Here is a 16,288-nt window from a genome sequence, read left to right as displayed (position 1 = left end):
ATCATCACTATCTTTTATCTATTTTCTTCTGATCTGCTAGATCACACTATTATTTCTCTATGTTCTTTCTCCCTTCCTAATACCACAATAAAAGAATTCTATTTGACTTTTCCTCACTCATGGCCTACATTTTTCTTTCTCTACAACCTGCAAAATACCTAGCACAATAAGTACCTAGGAACAGTCTGAAGCTCTTCCTGGAAAACCCTTCATAGTTTCTTATTACTTTTTTGAGAGTTACTTTCACAACACTGCTTGAAATTTGCTTCTTTCAGGGAGTCATTCACAAATTCATCAGCATCTGTTCACTTGGGGTTACCTCAGAATATGTTCAGGTTGTATTAGAGAACTGGCTATTGCTAGTCTGTCTCTTTATAAAAAAGTACTCTTCAATCTCATGTCAGTGTATGTTCTTCCACTTGGGAAAATAATTCACATTGTGCCTAAAACAGCCTTCTAGTCACAACATATACTCAAAATAACACTGATACTTTACTGAAATTAAATATTATCCACAAATATATCTTTATAGTTTTAAATATTTATAATATTAAAAAAAAATTCAAATATTCATTTATTTTTGAGAGACAGCATGGGGGAGGGGCAGAGAGAGAGGGAGACACAGAATCCAAAGCAGGCTCCAGGCTCTGAGCTGTCAGCACAGGGCCCAATGCGGGGCGTGAACTCACGAACTGCGAGATCGCGACCTGAGCCACAGTCAGATGCTTAACCAACTGAGCCACCCAGGCACCCCTATAATAATTTTAAATATTTAAAGATGCTACAGTGAATACATTCAGTTAATTCCTCCTAACTCCCCTAAAAAAAATAGTGAAGTTTTTTTTTTCTTTTTTTTCTTTTTTTTTTTTTGTGGGGAGAGGAGGTTGTTCGGTTGTTTTGTAAGGCATAAGACTACAAGGACAGAAAGAATGGAAATTAAAAAATGCAACAAAACTTTAGGAGCTGACAAAGTAAAGAGATAACTAGTAACTAGTAACTAGTATTGATTCAACAGACTCAATAAAGCTGAATCCTAAACTAGAAGTAAAGAAAGCCAGACTCAACTCATTTATAACAAAAAAAAAAAAATCCCCAAAGGCTCAGGAATTGGCAGGACCAATTATCTCTGGAATTAGAGTGAAGATGGAGCTGAAACCACCTTCCAGATGTTCTTATAAGAAATCTCCCATCTCTCACCCTTTATGAAGTCCTGCCCTACTTATAATAGACACATATTGGCCCTCTCTTATTCTGGCAAAATATTAGAAGTTTACTCTCTAGAGTGGGTAAGACAAAGGGTCTCTGGATTGGGTATACGTTACAAGGCTGAACTGTGTCCCCCTCAATTTTCCTATGTTGAAGATGTAACTCATAATGTGGCTGTATTTGGGGATAAGTTATTTTAGAAGGTTAAATAAGTGAAAATGAGGTCATTAGTGTGTGATCCCTAATACAGTATGACTGATGTCCTTATAAAAAGAGGCAATGAGGGGTACAGACACATGAAGGGAAGACCATGTGAGGATGGCCATCTACGAGCAAAGGAAAGAAGTCTCAGAAGAAACCAACTCTGCTAACACCTTGATCTTGGACTTCTGGCGTCTAGACTGAGAAAAATTTGTTAGGCCACCCAGTTTGTGGTACTTTGCTATGCAAATACCCTAGCAAATTAATATAGTATACTAGGTAACAAACAAATAAAAGAAATTAAATTTACAGACACCCAGCCCACTTTCCCCATAAGACTTTTGAAATTTTGAGTGCAAAGTAGGACACTGTCTACTCTTAAGACTTTGCAAAATACTGGCATCGAACTTCTTCCAAGGAAGCGACCCATCCATATAGGTAATGTTATTGTTAACAAGTCTCACCCACATGCACAAAGTTTCTAAGCAGCTTTTAGAGTTCCACCCCCAGATATATGAGCAGATAGTCAGGGATCAAAAGACATTCAAAGAAAGCATCTAATATGAAAGACAAACTAAAACAAACAAACTTTGGGGACACAGGTTAAATAGGGAGAAGGAAACTCTAAAACTCTGTCAGTAACTCTTAAAAAGATAAGAGAGGCTGTGAAGAACATGATACTAAAACAAAGGAACAGAAATGAAAAGGGTTCTTAGAAGTTAAAAATATGATAGTAGAAATGAATAAGTCAATAGAAGAACAGAAAGACACAGCTAAAGAAATCACCCAACAAAATATAGAACAAAAGGACAATATTGAAAATAAGAGAGAAAAGATGAGCTAGTTAGAAGACTTATTTAAAAAGGCTTCAAATAAGAATACTTCTTATTCTGCACAGCAAAAAACAGACTATGAAGATAAGGAAAATCAATATTTCCCAGAACTGTAGGTCTTAAGTTTCTATAATGAAAAATAACACAAAGGATAAAGAGCCAGTAAGATAAATGACAACAGACCCACATTAAGGCATATCATATTGTGAAATTTTAAAACTCTTGGATCGGGGCACCTGGGTGGCCAAGTCGATTTGCCTCTTGGTTTCAACTCAGGCCATGATCTCACAGCTCGTGGGTTTGAGCCCTATGTCAGGCAGGTTCTGCACTGTCAGCATACAGCCTGCCTGGGATCCTTTCTCTCTCCCTCACTCTCAAAATAATGAACTTAAAACAAACAAACAAATATAGAGGATGTCATGTGAAAATTCATCAAGTGGAACACTTATAATATGCATTCTCTTTTTATAAATATGTTATACTAAGATTAAAAACCTAAAAAATAAACAAAAAATAGAAATGAATGAAGAAATGAAATGAAGGAAATGAATTACATCTTTTAGGAGTAAACTGAGAAAATGGTTTAAATAAACAGAAAAACAATAAACATGTTGTCTTTAATATAAAATAAAAGGTGATGTGCATATGAGGCATAAACTTAAACTTGTTTTTGCACCTTTCATAAAAAGGAACCTGAAGGAGTAAATGGTTGAACAACAGTTTAAGAACAAGGAGGCTTCCCTATTCAGATATCACTTCCTAATAACTTTGTAATGCCTAAACATTAGATAGTAGAGACTAAAATTTAATCTCTATTAAAAAAAGAGTTTTCCAAGCAAGTAAGAGCCAAAGGAGTTCATGATCACTAAACTAGCCTTACAAGAAATGTTAGAGAGACTTCATTAAGCTGGTACGAAATGGCACTAATTAGTAGCAAGAAAATATATGAAAGTATAAATTTCATCGGTAAAGGTAAATATATAACAAAGGTAGTAGATTAATCACTTATAAAGCTAGTATGAAGGTTAATGATAAAAGTGATAAAAACAACTGCAACTTCAATAATTACTTAAGGTTTACACAAGAAAAAAGTTCTTGTTAAATGTAACATCAAAAATGTAGAGTTGTAGAATGCATTCAAACTTGTTATCAATTTAAAATAGACCATTACAAATATAGATTTTTGTATGTAAGCCTCATTCATGGTAACCATAAAGCAAAAACCTACAGTGTAAACACTAAAGATAACAAAAAAGGAATCTACATATAATACTAAGGAAAGTCATCAAATCCTAACGGAAGAGAGCAAGAAGAAAGGAACTACAAAACAATCAGAAAACAATTAACAAGATGGCAAAAAGTACATACCTATCAATAATCATTTTAATGTAAATAGACTAAATTCTCCAGTCAAAAGGCATAGAGCGGCTGAATGGATTAAAAAACAGGATCCATCTAAACACTGCCTATAAGAGACTCACTTCAGATAGACACATACAGATAGAAAGCAAAGGAATGAAAAAAGGAATTTCCATGCAAATGGAAACCCAAAGGAAGCTGAGTTGGCTATACTTCTATCACACAAAATAGACTTCAAAACCAAGACCCTAATCAGAGACAAAGACAGCATTATATAATGATAAAGGGGTCAATCCAAAAAGAGGATATAACATTTGTAAATATTATATACCCAACAGAGGTTAGAGTATCTAAATATATAAAACAAATATTAACAGACCTAATTGGGAGAAATTGACAATACATTAATAGTAATGGACTTCGATATGCCACTTACACCGGAAAGGAAATCAATGAGGAAACACTGGCCTTAAATGACACATTAGGCCAAACTGATTTAATAGATATATACAGAACACTCCACCCAAAAACAATAAAATATGCATTCTTCTCAAGTGCACACAGAACATATGTTAGGCCACAGAACAAATTTTAAATCATATCAAACACCTTCTCCAACTATAATGGTATGAAACTAGAAATCAATTACAAGAACAAAAGTGAAAAATTCACAGATGTGTGGAGATGAAACAGCATGCTTGAACAATCAATGGGTCAACAAATAAAAGAAGAAATCAAAAAAACTTTGAGACAAATGAAAAGGAAATACAACATATCAAAATATGGGATACAGCAAAAGCAGTTTTCTAAAGGGAATTTCATAGTACCAAATGCCTACCTCAATAAATGAAAACAATCTCAAAAAAACAACCTAACTTCATATATCAAGGAACCAGAACAAAAAGAATAAATGAAGCACTAAGATAGTAGAAGGAAAAAAACATTAAATATCAGAGCAGAAATACATGAAACAGAGACTAAAAACACAATAAAAGAGATCAGTGAAACTAAGAATTGGTTCTTTAAAAAGATAAATAAAATTGGATAACCATTAGCTAGACTTAAAAAAAAAATTAGGGCTCAAATAAAATCAGAAAAAAAGAGATGATATTACAACTGTACCACAGAAATGTAAAAGATCATAAAAGAATTCTATGAATAATTATACACCAACAAATTGGACAACCTATGGGATGTATTTAAATTCCTAGAAACGTACAATCTTTTAGGACCTAATCATGAAAAAACAGAAATTCTGAATGAACTAATTACTAGTAAGGACTGAATCAGTAATTTAAAAACCTGCCAACAAACAAAGTCCAGGCCAGATATCTTCACTGGTGAATAATACCAAACATTCAAAGAAAAATTAATACCAATCCTTCCCAAAAAAAGAAAAGGAAGGAATGCTTCTTAACTCATTTTACAAGGCTAGTATTACCCTAATACGAGACAAGGACACCAGAAGAGATGAAAATTACAGAACCAATACCATGATGAACATAAATGTAAAAATCCTCAACAAAATATTAACAAACTGATCTCAACAATACATTAAAATGATTATACACCATGGTAAAGAAGGATTTATTCTAGGGATACAAGAATGGTTCATCATCCACAAACCAATCAATGTGATACACTACATTAATAAATGGGAGACAGAAACCATATGATTATCTCAACAGATGCAGAAAAAGCATTTCACAAAATTTAACACTCATTTATAATAAAAACTTTTAACAAAGTGGGTAGAGAGGGAACACACCTCAACATTAATAAAGGCTGCTAATGACAAGCTCACAGCTAAAATCATATTCAATGGTAAAAAGCTGGTCAGGAACAAGAGAAGGATGCTGACTCTCCCACTTTTATTCAACATAATATTGGAAGTCCCAGCCAGAGCAAGAAAAAGAAATAAAAAATACCCAAATCAGAAATGAAGAAGTAAAACTGTCACTATTTGTAGATGACATATTACATATTTAAAAAAACCCTAAAGATTCTACCAAAAAACTGTTAGAAATAATAATTGATGTTACAGGATACGAAATCAATATACAAAAAAAAATATGTTGCATTTCTGTACACTAATAATGAACTATCAGAAAGAGAAATTGAGAAAACAATCTCATTTAAAATTGTATCACAAAGAATAAAACCTAGGAATTTAACCAAGATGGTAAAAGACCTGTAGTCTGAAAAGTATAAGATATAGATGGTAAAAACTGAAGATGATACAAATGGAAGGAAATACTATGCTCATGAATTGGAAGAATCCACAAAAATTGTTAAAATGTCCATACTCCCCCAAACAATCTACACATTCAGTGTAATCACTGTCAAAATACCAATAGCATGTTTCACAGACCTAGAACAAATAATCCTAAAATTTGTATGAAATCACACAAAAAAATAGCCAAAGCAATCTTAAGCAATCTTAAATCTTAAGAAAGAAAGCTAGAGGTACCATACTCCCCTTTTTCACTATTCTACAAAACTATGGTAAACAAAACAATATGGTAGTCATAAAAACAGACATATAAATCAATGGAAGATTATAGCCCAGAAATAAACCTACACATATATGTAAATTAATTTATGACAAAGGAGGCAAGAATATACACAATGGGGAAAGGACAGTCCCTTTAGGTAAATGGTGCTGGGAAAACTGGACAGCCATATACGAAATAATGAAACTAGACTAGTATCTTATAACATATACGAAAACTAAAGTAGATTAAAGACTTGAATGTAAGACCTGTGACAAGAAGAAGAAGAAACCAGATGGTAAGCTACTTGCGATCCTGGCAATGATTTTTTGGAGCTGACATCAAAGGCAACAAAAGCAAAATTAAAGTTAGACGCTACATCAAACTAAAAAGCTTCTACAAGGGGCCCCTGGGTTAAGTCAGTTAAGCATCTGACTTCGGCTCAGGTCACGGTCTTGCAATTTGTGAGTTCGAGCCTCACGTCGGGCTCTGTGCTGACAGTGTAGGCCTGCTCTGGATCCTCTGTCCCCTCTCTCTGCCCCTCCTCTCTGCTTGCTCACTCTCTCAAAAATAAATAAAATAAACTTTTAAAATAAAATAAAAAGCTTCTACAATAATAGAAAACTACCAACAAAATGAAAAGGCAACCTGCTGAATGGGAGACAATATTTGCAAATCATATATGTGATAAAGGGTTAAGATCCAAAATATATAAAGAACTCATGCAACTCAATGGCAAAAACACAATCTGATTAAAAAATAGATTAAAATCTAAAAATAAAATTCAGGGAACCTAAAGAGACATTTTCCAAAGAAGGCATACAAATGGTCAACAGGTGCATAAAAAGGTACTCAGCATCACCAATCATCAGGGAAATGCAAATCAAAACCACAATGAGCTGTCACCTCACACCTCTGAGAACTGACATTCTCAAAAACACAAAATAAGAGTTGCATAAGGGTACCCTTGTGCACTGTTGGTGGGAATCTGAATTGGTGCAGCCACTATGGGAAACAGAATGGAGTTTGTCAAAAAATTAAAAATACAACTACCATATGATCCAGTATTCCACTTCTAAGTATTTATCTGAAGAAAACAAAAATATAAAATATTAATATAAAAAGACACATGCACCTCCCCATAGCCAAGATATGGAAACAAGTTAAGTGTCCACTGATAGATGAATGGATAAAGAAGATGTGGTATATATATTTATATACATACATACACACCACACACATACATATACATACACACGGTATACCATCCAGCTGTTTTAAAAAAGAATAAAGCCTTGTCAGCTTGTCATTTGGACAATATGGATGGACCCTAAGGATATTATGCTAAGTGAAAAAAGTCAGATAGAGAAAGACAAACATGTATGATTTCTTTTATATGTGGAATCTAAAAATCAAAACAAAACAAATAAACCCAAGCTCACTGATACAGAAAACAAATTAGTGGCTGTCAGAGGCAGGGGTCAGGGTTGGGAAACATGGGAGAATGGGTTAAAAGCTAAATAAATCATGGGGATATAATTTACTACATGGTGACTAATAGTACAGTAATGAATATTTGAAAGTTGCTAAGTAAGTAGCTCTTAAAAGAGCTCATCACAAGAAAAAAATCTGTCGGTGACAGATGTTAACTAGACTTACTGTGATGATCATTTCATAGTGTATACAAATATCGAATCATTACATTACACACCAGAAACTAGTATATGTTATATGTCAATTATACCTCAATAAAAGAAAACAAAGAGGAGAGGCGCCTGGGTGGCTCAGTTGGTTAAACAGCCAGTGTCGGCTCAGGTCATGATCTTGGGGTTCATGAGTTCGAGCCCCATGTCAGGCTCTGTGCTGACAGCTCGGAGCCTGGAGCCTGCTTTGCATTCTATGTCTCGCTCTCTCTCTGTCCCTCCCCTGCTTACACTCTGTCTCTTTCTCTCTCTTAAATAAATAAACACTAAAAAATTTTTTTTAAAAAAAGGAGTAAAAAAGACACTATGTTCTTTCTCAACTTCTTAAAGGTTCATCTCAAAATGGCCTTCCAAATTCTGGTACAGTTGTACTACTGACAAAATATTTTCATGAACACAGGACTCAAAATAACAGCACAGCATACCTGTATCTTTCTTTAGAATAAGCGAATTATGATTCTCGAGGGGGTGACCAAGACGTTTCCAAGAAGCATTCTCTTTTTTCTTTAGGACAATTTCTATTTTTCCCACATTCTCAACAACCCGCACTGAAAAGATAAATTCCATTTGTATTCATTGAAACTAAATATAATACATTATTCTAAAATCAATCTTTCTCAAACAATACAAATGTCCTGATCTGATAGGAATAACAGGGATCATTAGTAAGACTTTGTATACATATCAAAATTGTTTATGCCTTAAGTGATGTTAAATCCAGTTTAATTTACTTTATGATTCAAGTTAACTTCTTTCAAACTGATTTATCAAGGGCCAAACTAATACGTATTGACAGTTCTCATATAAGCTCAAATATAGACATGGCAAGTAATTAACACATAGCTAAAAACCAAAACAAAAAAGGAAGGGGCTGGCTGACATATAAATTAGTCATTGAATGGACTCATAAGAGCAAATTTAATTTATTTATACTCTTAACATTTCTCAATTGAGATTTGAGAGGTTCTTATGATTAAATTCAGTAGATCAACACTGAGCCTAGTAAACACAGAAAAAGCCTCATGAATCACTAAAAAGTGCATATGAATCTTAAATAATTAAAAACCCTTTACATTATCTTTTTTATTTTTGACTTTTTAAGATAGTGCAGAATATATGGGTATAATAATGAGATATAGACTTTACATATTGATAAAATTTTATGAATTGAATATGCTTTTGAAGACCTAAAGTATATTTCATTTTGTGTTTAGAAACATTCTATTCTTTTTCACTGTAAACACATAATTCAATAGCAATTTAACAATAACTTTTTAAGATAGATTAGTCAAATACTTCATTTCAATGAACATTCATTGATTTGAAGCTTAACAAATACGGAAACATGGTCCTTGACTTTATACAATTTACAGAGTTTACTATGTTATATGGAAAAAAAGAAGGCACAGAACCAGTATAGGGTACTCTGACAGTACTTTAAAACAGGAAAGGACTAATATTTAAAAAAGTATATATATTTACAGATATATGTGTACATATCTCTAATGAAGTATTCAGCCTTAAAAAAAAAAAAAAAAAAAAGGAAATCCTTCCATTTGCAACAAAATGGATGAACCTGGAGGTATTATGCTAAATGAAATAAGCCAGACAGAGAAGACAAATGCTGCATGGTATCACTTATATGTAGAGTCTTAAAAAAAAGAAAAAAAAAAAAAGAAAAAAGAAAAGGTCATGTACTCCTATAAGCAGAGAGTAGAATGGTGGTTGCCAGTAGCTAAGGGTAGGGTGTGGGGAGAAGATGACAAAAGCATACAAACTTTCAGTTAAGATATGAATAAGGTCTGAAGATCTAATGTATAATTATGGTAACTACAGTTGATAATACTGTTCAATTCCAATTTGCTAAGACAGTGGAACTTAAGTGTTCTCACCTACACACAAACAGTAAATATGTGAGGTGATGGATGTGTTAACTCGATTTTTGGAATTCTCTTACAATGTATACATATATCAAATCATCATGCAATTAAATATATTATAATTTTGTCATTTATACCTCAATAAAGCTAAAAGCAAAGGACAAAAACCCAAAAAACCACCATTCTATGAATCTTATGTTATTAACAGCTTTGTAAAATCCACATTGCACTTTTATATGCAGAAAAATTCATAATTTAATAAGCTCTGTTAACATTACGTATTTAAATATATACACCTAAGAAAAATTTGTCTGGTCTAGTATATTTAACAGGCTGCATGTCAGGAGTGGGGTGGAGATAAGGAGGGAAGGAAGAATGGAAAGAAGACAGGAATTTTTTTCTAAGGAGAGAAAAAGGAAAGGGTAGAGAGATGAAAGGAATAAGGGGAAATTAAAGAGGGAGAAAAAACCTGGGAGAATATATTTATAAACATTAACATATTTGTTCATAAAGAAAATGTCACATCTTTGTTTTGTAATATGAAAATATACATATGAAGAATAAGACAAATGCTGATTTTTCTCCTCCTTTCCCTCTCTCTCTCTCCCCTGTGTGCGTGTGTGTGTGTGTGTGTGTGTGTGCATGCATACGTGTAATTATTTTTTGGTAGCTTACCAGAAAAATCTTCTTCAATTTCATGGCTTAGTTCTAGGAAAGAAAAATATGTTAGTTAAAATCCAACTTCAATTCATACAGTCTATGAACACCATGTAAGATCATTTAAATGGTTCTTTTATGCACTGTTTCAAATCTCTCAAGGTAAGTAAAACATTGAGAGCCAGGAGAAAGAAACTGCACAACCAAAATGTCAAAGTATTTAAATATAAATACACTTTTTCAACTTCTCAATTTCTCTCCCTACTGAAGAGCAAATACTCAATTGCCAACAAGTAGGTAACCCACACTAGTCCAAAGTATGGTCCCAGACTGCCGTCCCTACAGACCAAGACAGGAGGACGGTGGGAAGGCGTGCAGCACCTGAAGCGTGCGTGCTCTCAGTGTGAGCACAAGCATGGGTGTGTATATGGGCCTGGCTTGGGTCTGGCTTAGTTCTTCCTTTCTCATTGTTCTCTGAGGTTGAATATTCATTCAGTTATTGAAAGAAAATTACTGAGTATGTATTACTTTCTAGGCTTTATGGATACAACAGTTAATGAAAGAAAAACCACTGCCCTTATGGAAATTATGTTCCAGAAGGAGGAGATGGAAGAAATATTTTCACAGACATCTGCTTCAAACTTCACTGTGTTAACAAGGCTATCTGGAACTTACAATTCTGCATTAGTCCTTCCAATCCAATATCAGCATCCAAAAGTATTTTTTTTGCAATATTTTGGAGTAAAAAATGTGACTATTTTTGACTGTGGAATTTTTTTTTCTTTTGTATTGTGTGCTACAATATTGTTAGCTACAGTGTGAACAAAATTAGCCATAAAGTATTTGAAACATAAGAGATGGTGGCAAGGAGGTTTTACTTAAAGAAAAATCATGCAGTGCTAATGAGTAGTGTATACTTTTCTAGATACCAGAGTGTTTGTTTAAAATTCTTCCCCAAGAGGCAATATACATTAGGTCTCATGCTAAGAAAAAATAGGGCAGGTTATTTCTAGAAGAAAAGTTTAAGGTTCCAGTCTGATTAACCTACCGAATGGAGAAAATAGGAAAGAAAAAACATTTTTCTACTCTGATCAAATTCAGGACTGAAGGTGTTTCATTAATACAGTAAAAGAGTGAATACTGCAACCTCATCAAAATAAAAAGCTTCTGCACAGCGAAGGAAACAATTGGCAGAACTAAAAGGCAACTGACAGAATGGGAGAAGCTATTTGCAAGCGACATATCAGATAAAGGGTTAGTGTCCAAAATCTATAAAGAACTTATCAAACTCAACACCCAAAAAACAAATAATCCAGTGAAGAAAGGGGCAAAAGACATGAATAGACACTTCTCCAAAGAAGACATCCACATGGCCAACCGACACAGGAAAAAATGCTCCACATCACTCATCATCAGGGAAATACAAATCAAAACCACAATGAGATACCACCTGACACCTGTCAGAACGGCTAACATTAACAACTCAGGCAACAACAGATGTTGGCGAGGATGCGGAGAAAGAGGATCTCTTTTGCATTGTTGGTGGGAATGTAAGCTGGTGCAGCCACGCTGGAAAATAGTATGGAGGTTCCTCAAAAAACTAAAAATAAAACTACCCTACAACCTGGCAATTGCACTACTAGGTATTTATTCAAGGGATACAGGTGTGCTGTTTCGAAGGGACACATGCACCTCCATGTTTATAGCAGCACTATGCACAATAGCCAAAGTATGGAGAGAGCCCAAATGTCCATCGATGGATGAATGGATAAAGAAGATGTGGTATATAAATACAATGGAGTATTACCCGGCAATCAAAAGTATGAAAACTTGCCATTTGCAACTATGTGGATGGAACTGGAGGGTATTATGCTAAGTGAAATTAGTCAGAGAAAAGACAAATATCATATGACTTCACTCATATGAGGACTTTAAGGGACAAAACAGATGAACATAAGGGAAGGGAAACAAAAATAATATAAAAACAGGGAGGGGGACAAAACAGAAGAGACTCATAAATATGGAGAACAAACTGAGGGTTACTGGAGGGGTTGTGGGAGGGGGGATGGGCTAAATGAGTAAGGGGCACTAAAGAATCTACTCCTGAAATCATTGTTGCACTATATGCTAACTAATTTGGATGTAAATTAAAAAAAACCAAAAACTAAAATTAAAAAAAGGAAAGAGTCAGGAAAAAAAAATACAGTAAGGCAGCAAACAGAATCCCGAGTCACCCAAGGTCTGGAGAATCAGTCTCTGTTTTGCAAAAGTAAATGATGTTCTTCATATAAGAATGACTGCTTAAGGGGCGCCTGGGTGGCTCAGGTGGTTAAGCGTCTGACTTCAGCTCAGATCATGATCTCACACTCTGAGTTCGAGCCCTGCGTTGGGCTCTGTGCTGACAGCTCAGAGCCTAGAGCCTGTTTCAGATTCTGTCTCCCCCTCTCTCTGCCCCTCCCCTGCTCATGCTCTGTCTCTGTCTCAAAAATAAATAAAAACATTTAAAAAAAATTTTTTTAAAAAGAATGACTGCTTAAAGCATAATTTTCTTATTGTTGTTGTTTGTTTCTTTTCTAACTAGAACAATATCGCCTTCACTGGAGCAGAAAAGGGTGAAATCCTAGAGTCATTATGGGTGAAATGTGGATTAAGAATCTGGCATCTTTGGGGTGCCTGGGTGGCTCAAACTGTTAAGTGTCTGACTTTGGCCCAGGTCATGATCTCATGGTTGGTGGGTTTGAGCCCCACATCAGCCTCTGTGCTGACAGCTCAGAGCCCAGAGCCTGCTTTGGAATCTGTGATTCCCTCTCTCTCCACCCTTCCCTGCTCACCCTTTGTCTCTCTCTGTCTCTCAAAAAATAAATAAATGTTTAAAAAAAATTTTTTTTTTAAATCTGGCATCTTTGGTTCTAGATTTTAGTTCTGGTTTCTTTCTTTTGATCTTTAATTTCTCAAAGCAGACAGAGTGAATTGTACGTTATGAAGGAACAGGTTATGAAGGAACAGGCAGCTGAGGGATACAATACAACTTTACAGTCCACGCTGTTTTGGTGCCACCTTGCACTTCCCATGGTGGAGCTGGCAAAAAAAACAGGCCAATGAAATGAGCACTTAGTGATGGCTGTTCTAGGAGCATGGGACAGGTCTCCAGAGATTTGTTTGCAGATATCAAGTAAAAGACATTTAACAAAGCCAGGGCAACAAATATTTCATATCATTACTGGCTTTGATTGCACTGAATTGTTTAAACTTGGGAAAGGTGAGGTCAGGCTGCCATTTGCCTGCACTGTTGTTAGTGTAAAGAAAAAATAGAAAAAAGATAAAACAAAAATGACAAAACAAAATGACAACATCAGATAAAATATTTTTGCTACCTAGAGTGTAGACCAAGTTTATTGCCAGAATTAAGGGAAACTGGAGTTGTTTCCATTAATAAAGAATAAAGTACTTACCAACGTGTATAATATATGAATAATCCTTGATAAGTATTTCTGCTCTAAAGGAATCATCCTGATGATCAACTATTACTGAGTCTAGATTAATATCCTTAAACAGAAAGCAGAAAGAGAAAGATTAAAAAGTAAAATTTGCCCCAAATTTCTATAACTACTATACTTTTAAGATGATCAGTGGATGTTCATATGGCTTTATCTATCTATCTATCTATCTATCTATCTATCTATCTATCTATCTATCTTTTTGCTCCACACTGTCAGTCCAGACCTCTAACTCACAAAACTGTGAGATCATGACCTGAGCTGAGATCAAGAGTTGGACACTTAACCAACTGAGCCACCCAGGCACCCCCATAAGGCATTTCTTTATAGAACCCACAAGGTGAATAAATACTACTCCTGTTTTTTCTCTCTCATACAACCTAGTTCTCCTTCAAAGCACATATTGCAATTTTAATTATATATTTGTTTCTGCTTAATATCTATCTCACCCACTCATCTCTAAGCTCTGAATGTATGAGACTGTCAAGAATATTGCCTGGCACCTAGTAAGTGCTCAGTAGATATTTATTGAATAAATACTCTGGAAAAAATTAGAATCGGACCAGAAATCAAGATATGTATCTTCATTTTAATCTTTTTACTACTACATGATGCTGTGCAAATTACACAACCTCTTGACTTCAGCTTTCTAGACAGCTCTAATTTCTACATAGCCTTGGTACAAGTTATTGTGACACCTATCATGTATACTGTATAATGCATGCATTATTCCACATAGAAATCTTCCCCCTTCCCTTAATCATTCATCCTCTGTGCCTCACTGACATTACCAATGGGAGCAGACCCCAACCTCCTTAGGCCATGGCCTCTTGGTTTTGGACTGTGTGATGAGGAGACAATACAGAGAAAGAGTGGAAGCGGTTCTGGCAGTGCCTCTGGTCCTCTTGGCTGTATCAAGCAGATTACCATCACTCCTGTTGTCACATCATGCTGCAACAGTCAGAGGAACTCACAGCTCATCTGTGGTTCTGCTACTGCAGAAGTAGCATGCATTCTCAGAAATCCCTAGCTGCCAGAACTTGTCTTTAAATTTACATGGTTCCTCCAGTGTGAGAACCTTGCCAGTTGCTGAAGGATGTGTTTGCAGATGTTGTAAGTTGTCTGTGTATTGATCTGATTTCTCAGATGCAAGCCCCATGAAAGCCAAGTATGTACATATCTAGCCCATCATTAGATCCCTGAATTCTAAAATAGTGCTGCAAATAAAGCAGAAATTCAATACGTACTTAGTAAATCAATTAACCCCTTAATTTTAGTTTCAAGAGGGTGTCTGAATCCCATTAGTGTTTTAAGCATACTAAACCAAGTATCATAGTCTCTACTGTCCTTCAAATTCCAATTTATGCACAAGAAATTAGTTCTTACAATGAAGTTAACTGGGATTCTCACTTTTGTTATCCATGCTTACACACACACACACACACACAGATGCGTGTGTGCGTGGAAAATACATAAAATACTTTGTAGTCTAGCTTTTTTTAAGACGCTATAGCATGGCTGTTAAGAGTATATACTCTGGAGCCAGGCTGCCTGGCTTCAAACTGCTAGATCTGCCATTTACTGTGTGACATTGGGTAAATTACTTAATCTTTCTGTTTTCCCCATGTATAAAACAGGGATAACAAAAGGATCTACTCCATGGAGTTACCGTGAGTAAATAAGTTAATAATATAAAAAGAGTGCTTAGAAAATAGCTGGCATTTATTAAGACTTCACTTTTTTTCTGATTTTAAAGACATTGTTTACCTTCTGCTTAGTATATATTACAATAGTCACTGAAGAGTCTGTCTGGAACCAGTCATAGCTATAAAATATTAAAAGAATGAATAATTATATCAATAATTGTACAGTAACACATATTAAGTCATTAAATATGTGATTTAAAAAATATATGGCTTAAAAATATGCAATATGACAACATAAGTATATGATTTTAAATATGCAGCTTAAAATCTATAGTGAAAAGTATATTTCTCTAGGTAAACTTTGTTCTAAATAATGGGGGTAGGCCTTACAATTAGGGGGTAATTGTTCCAACTTGGATTGAAACAAACAATATCCTTGAAAAGATACTTTTTAGAAAGGTTACACATTATATTAAAATCTTTTACATAAGAGCAGTAACACAACATACTTTCTTAAGAAGCATGACAAAATCTACATGCTTATTACCTTCACTCCTCCCTATCACAAATATATTATTATCAAGATTAATAATTCATCAAGGTCTTTTAATGGTTCAACAGTAAAAGTTAAGGTAAAACCAAGTCTTCCATTTTGTAATAGATGTTCATTAAACTGATACTGTTTTTGCACTTATTATAAATATAAGGACACCCTGGGGTAAATCCTAGAGGAGATTTCCTTATGCCCGTAAGTTAAAATTGCATATGAAATACTTTAATAAATCTAACAAATATAGCAGGATGCTATTATATT

General features: G+C 34.6%; 1 protein-coding gene across 6 annotated transcripts in view; it reads right to left on the bottom strand.

Moving 5' to 3' along the window:
* The window catches only part of CYB5R4 (cytochrome b5 reductase 4), a 99,357-nt gene that overhangs the window by 27,923 nt on the left and 55,146 nt on the right, over positions 1–16,288 (bottom strand). For all 6 annotated transcript variants that reach the window (XM_060616086.3, XM_060616085.3, XM_060616080.3 and 3 more), the window contains exons 7-10: positions 15,596–15,653; positions 13,784–13,877; positions 10,350–10,382; positions 8,220–8,342 (exon numbers count right to left, since the gene is read on the bottom strand). In XM_060616086.3, coding sequence (XP_060472069.1) covers positions 8,220–8,342; positions 10,350–10,382; positions 13,784–13,877; positions 15,596–15,653 — 308 coding nt within the window. The remainder of the gene's footprint in view (positions 1–8,219; positions 8,343–10,349; positions 10,383–13,783; positions 13,878–15,595; positions 15,654–16,288) is intronic.

The sequence above is a fragment of the Panthera onca genome, chromosome B2 (genome assembly GCF_046562875.1).
Source record: "Panthera onca isolate mPanOnc1 chromosome B2, mPanOnc1 haplotype 2, whole genome shotgun sequence".
Classification (NCBI taxonomy): Eukaryota; Metazoa; Chordata; class Mammalia; order Carnivora; family Felidae; genus Panthera; species Panthera onca.
The sequence above is the reverse complement of the archived record's forward strand: the minus strand, read 5'-3'. Positions and strand labels throughout refer to the sequence as shown.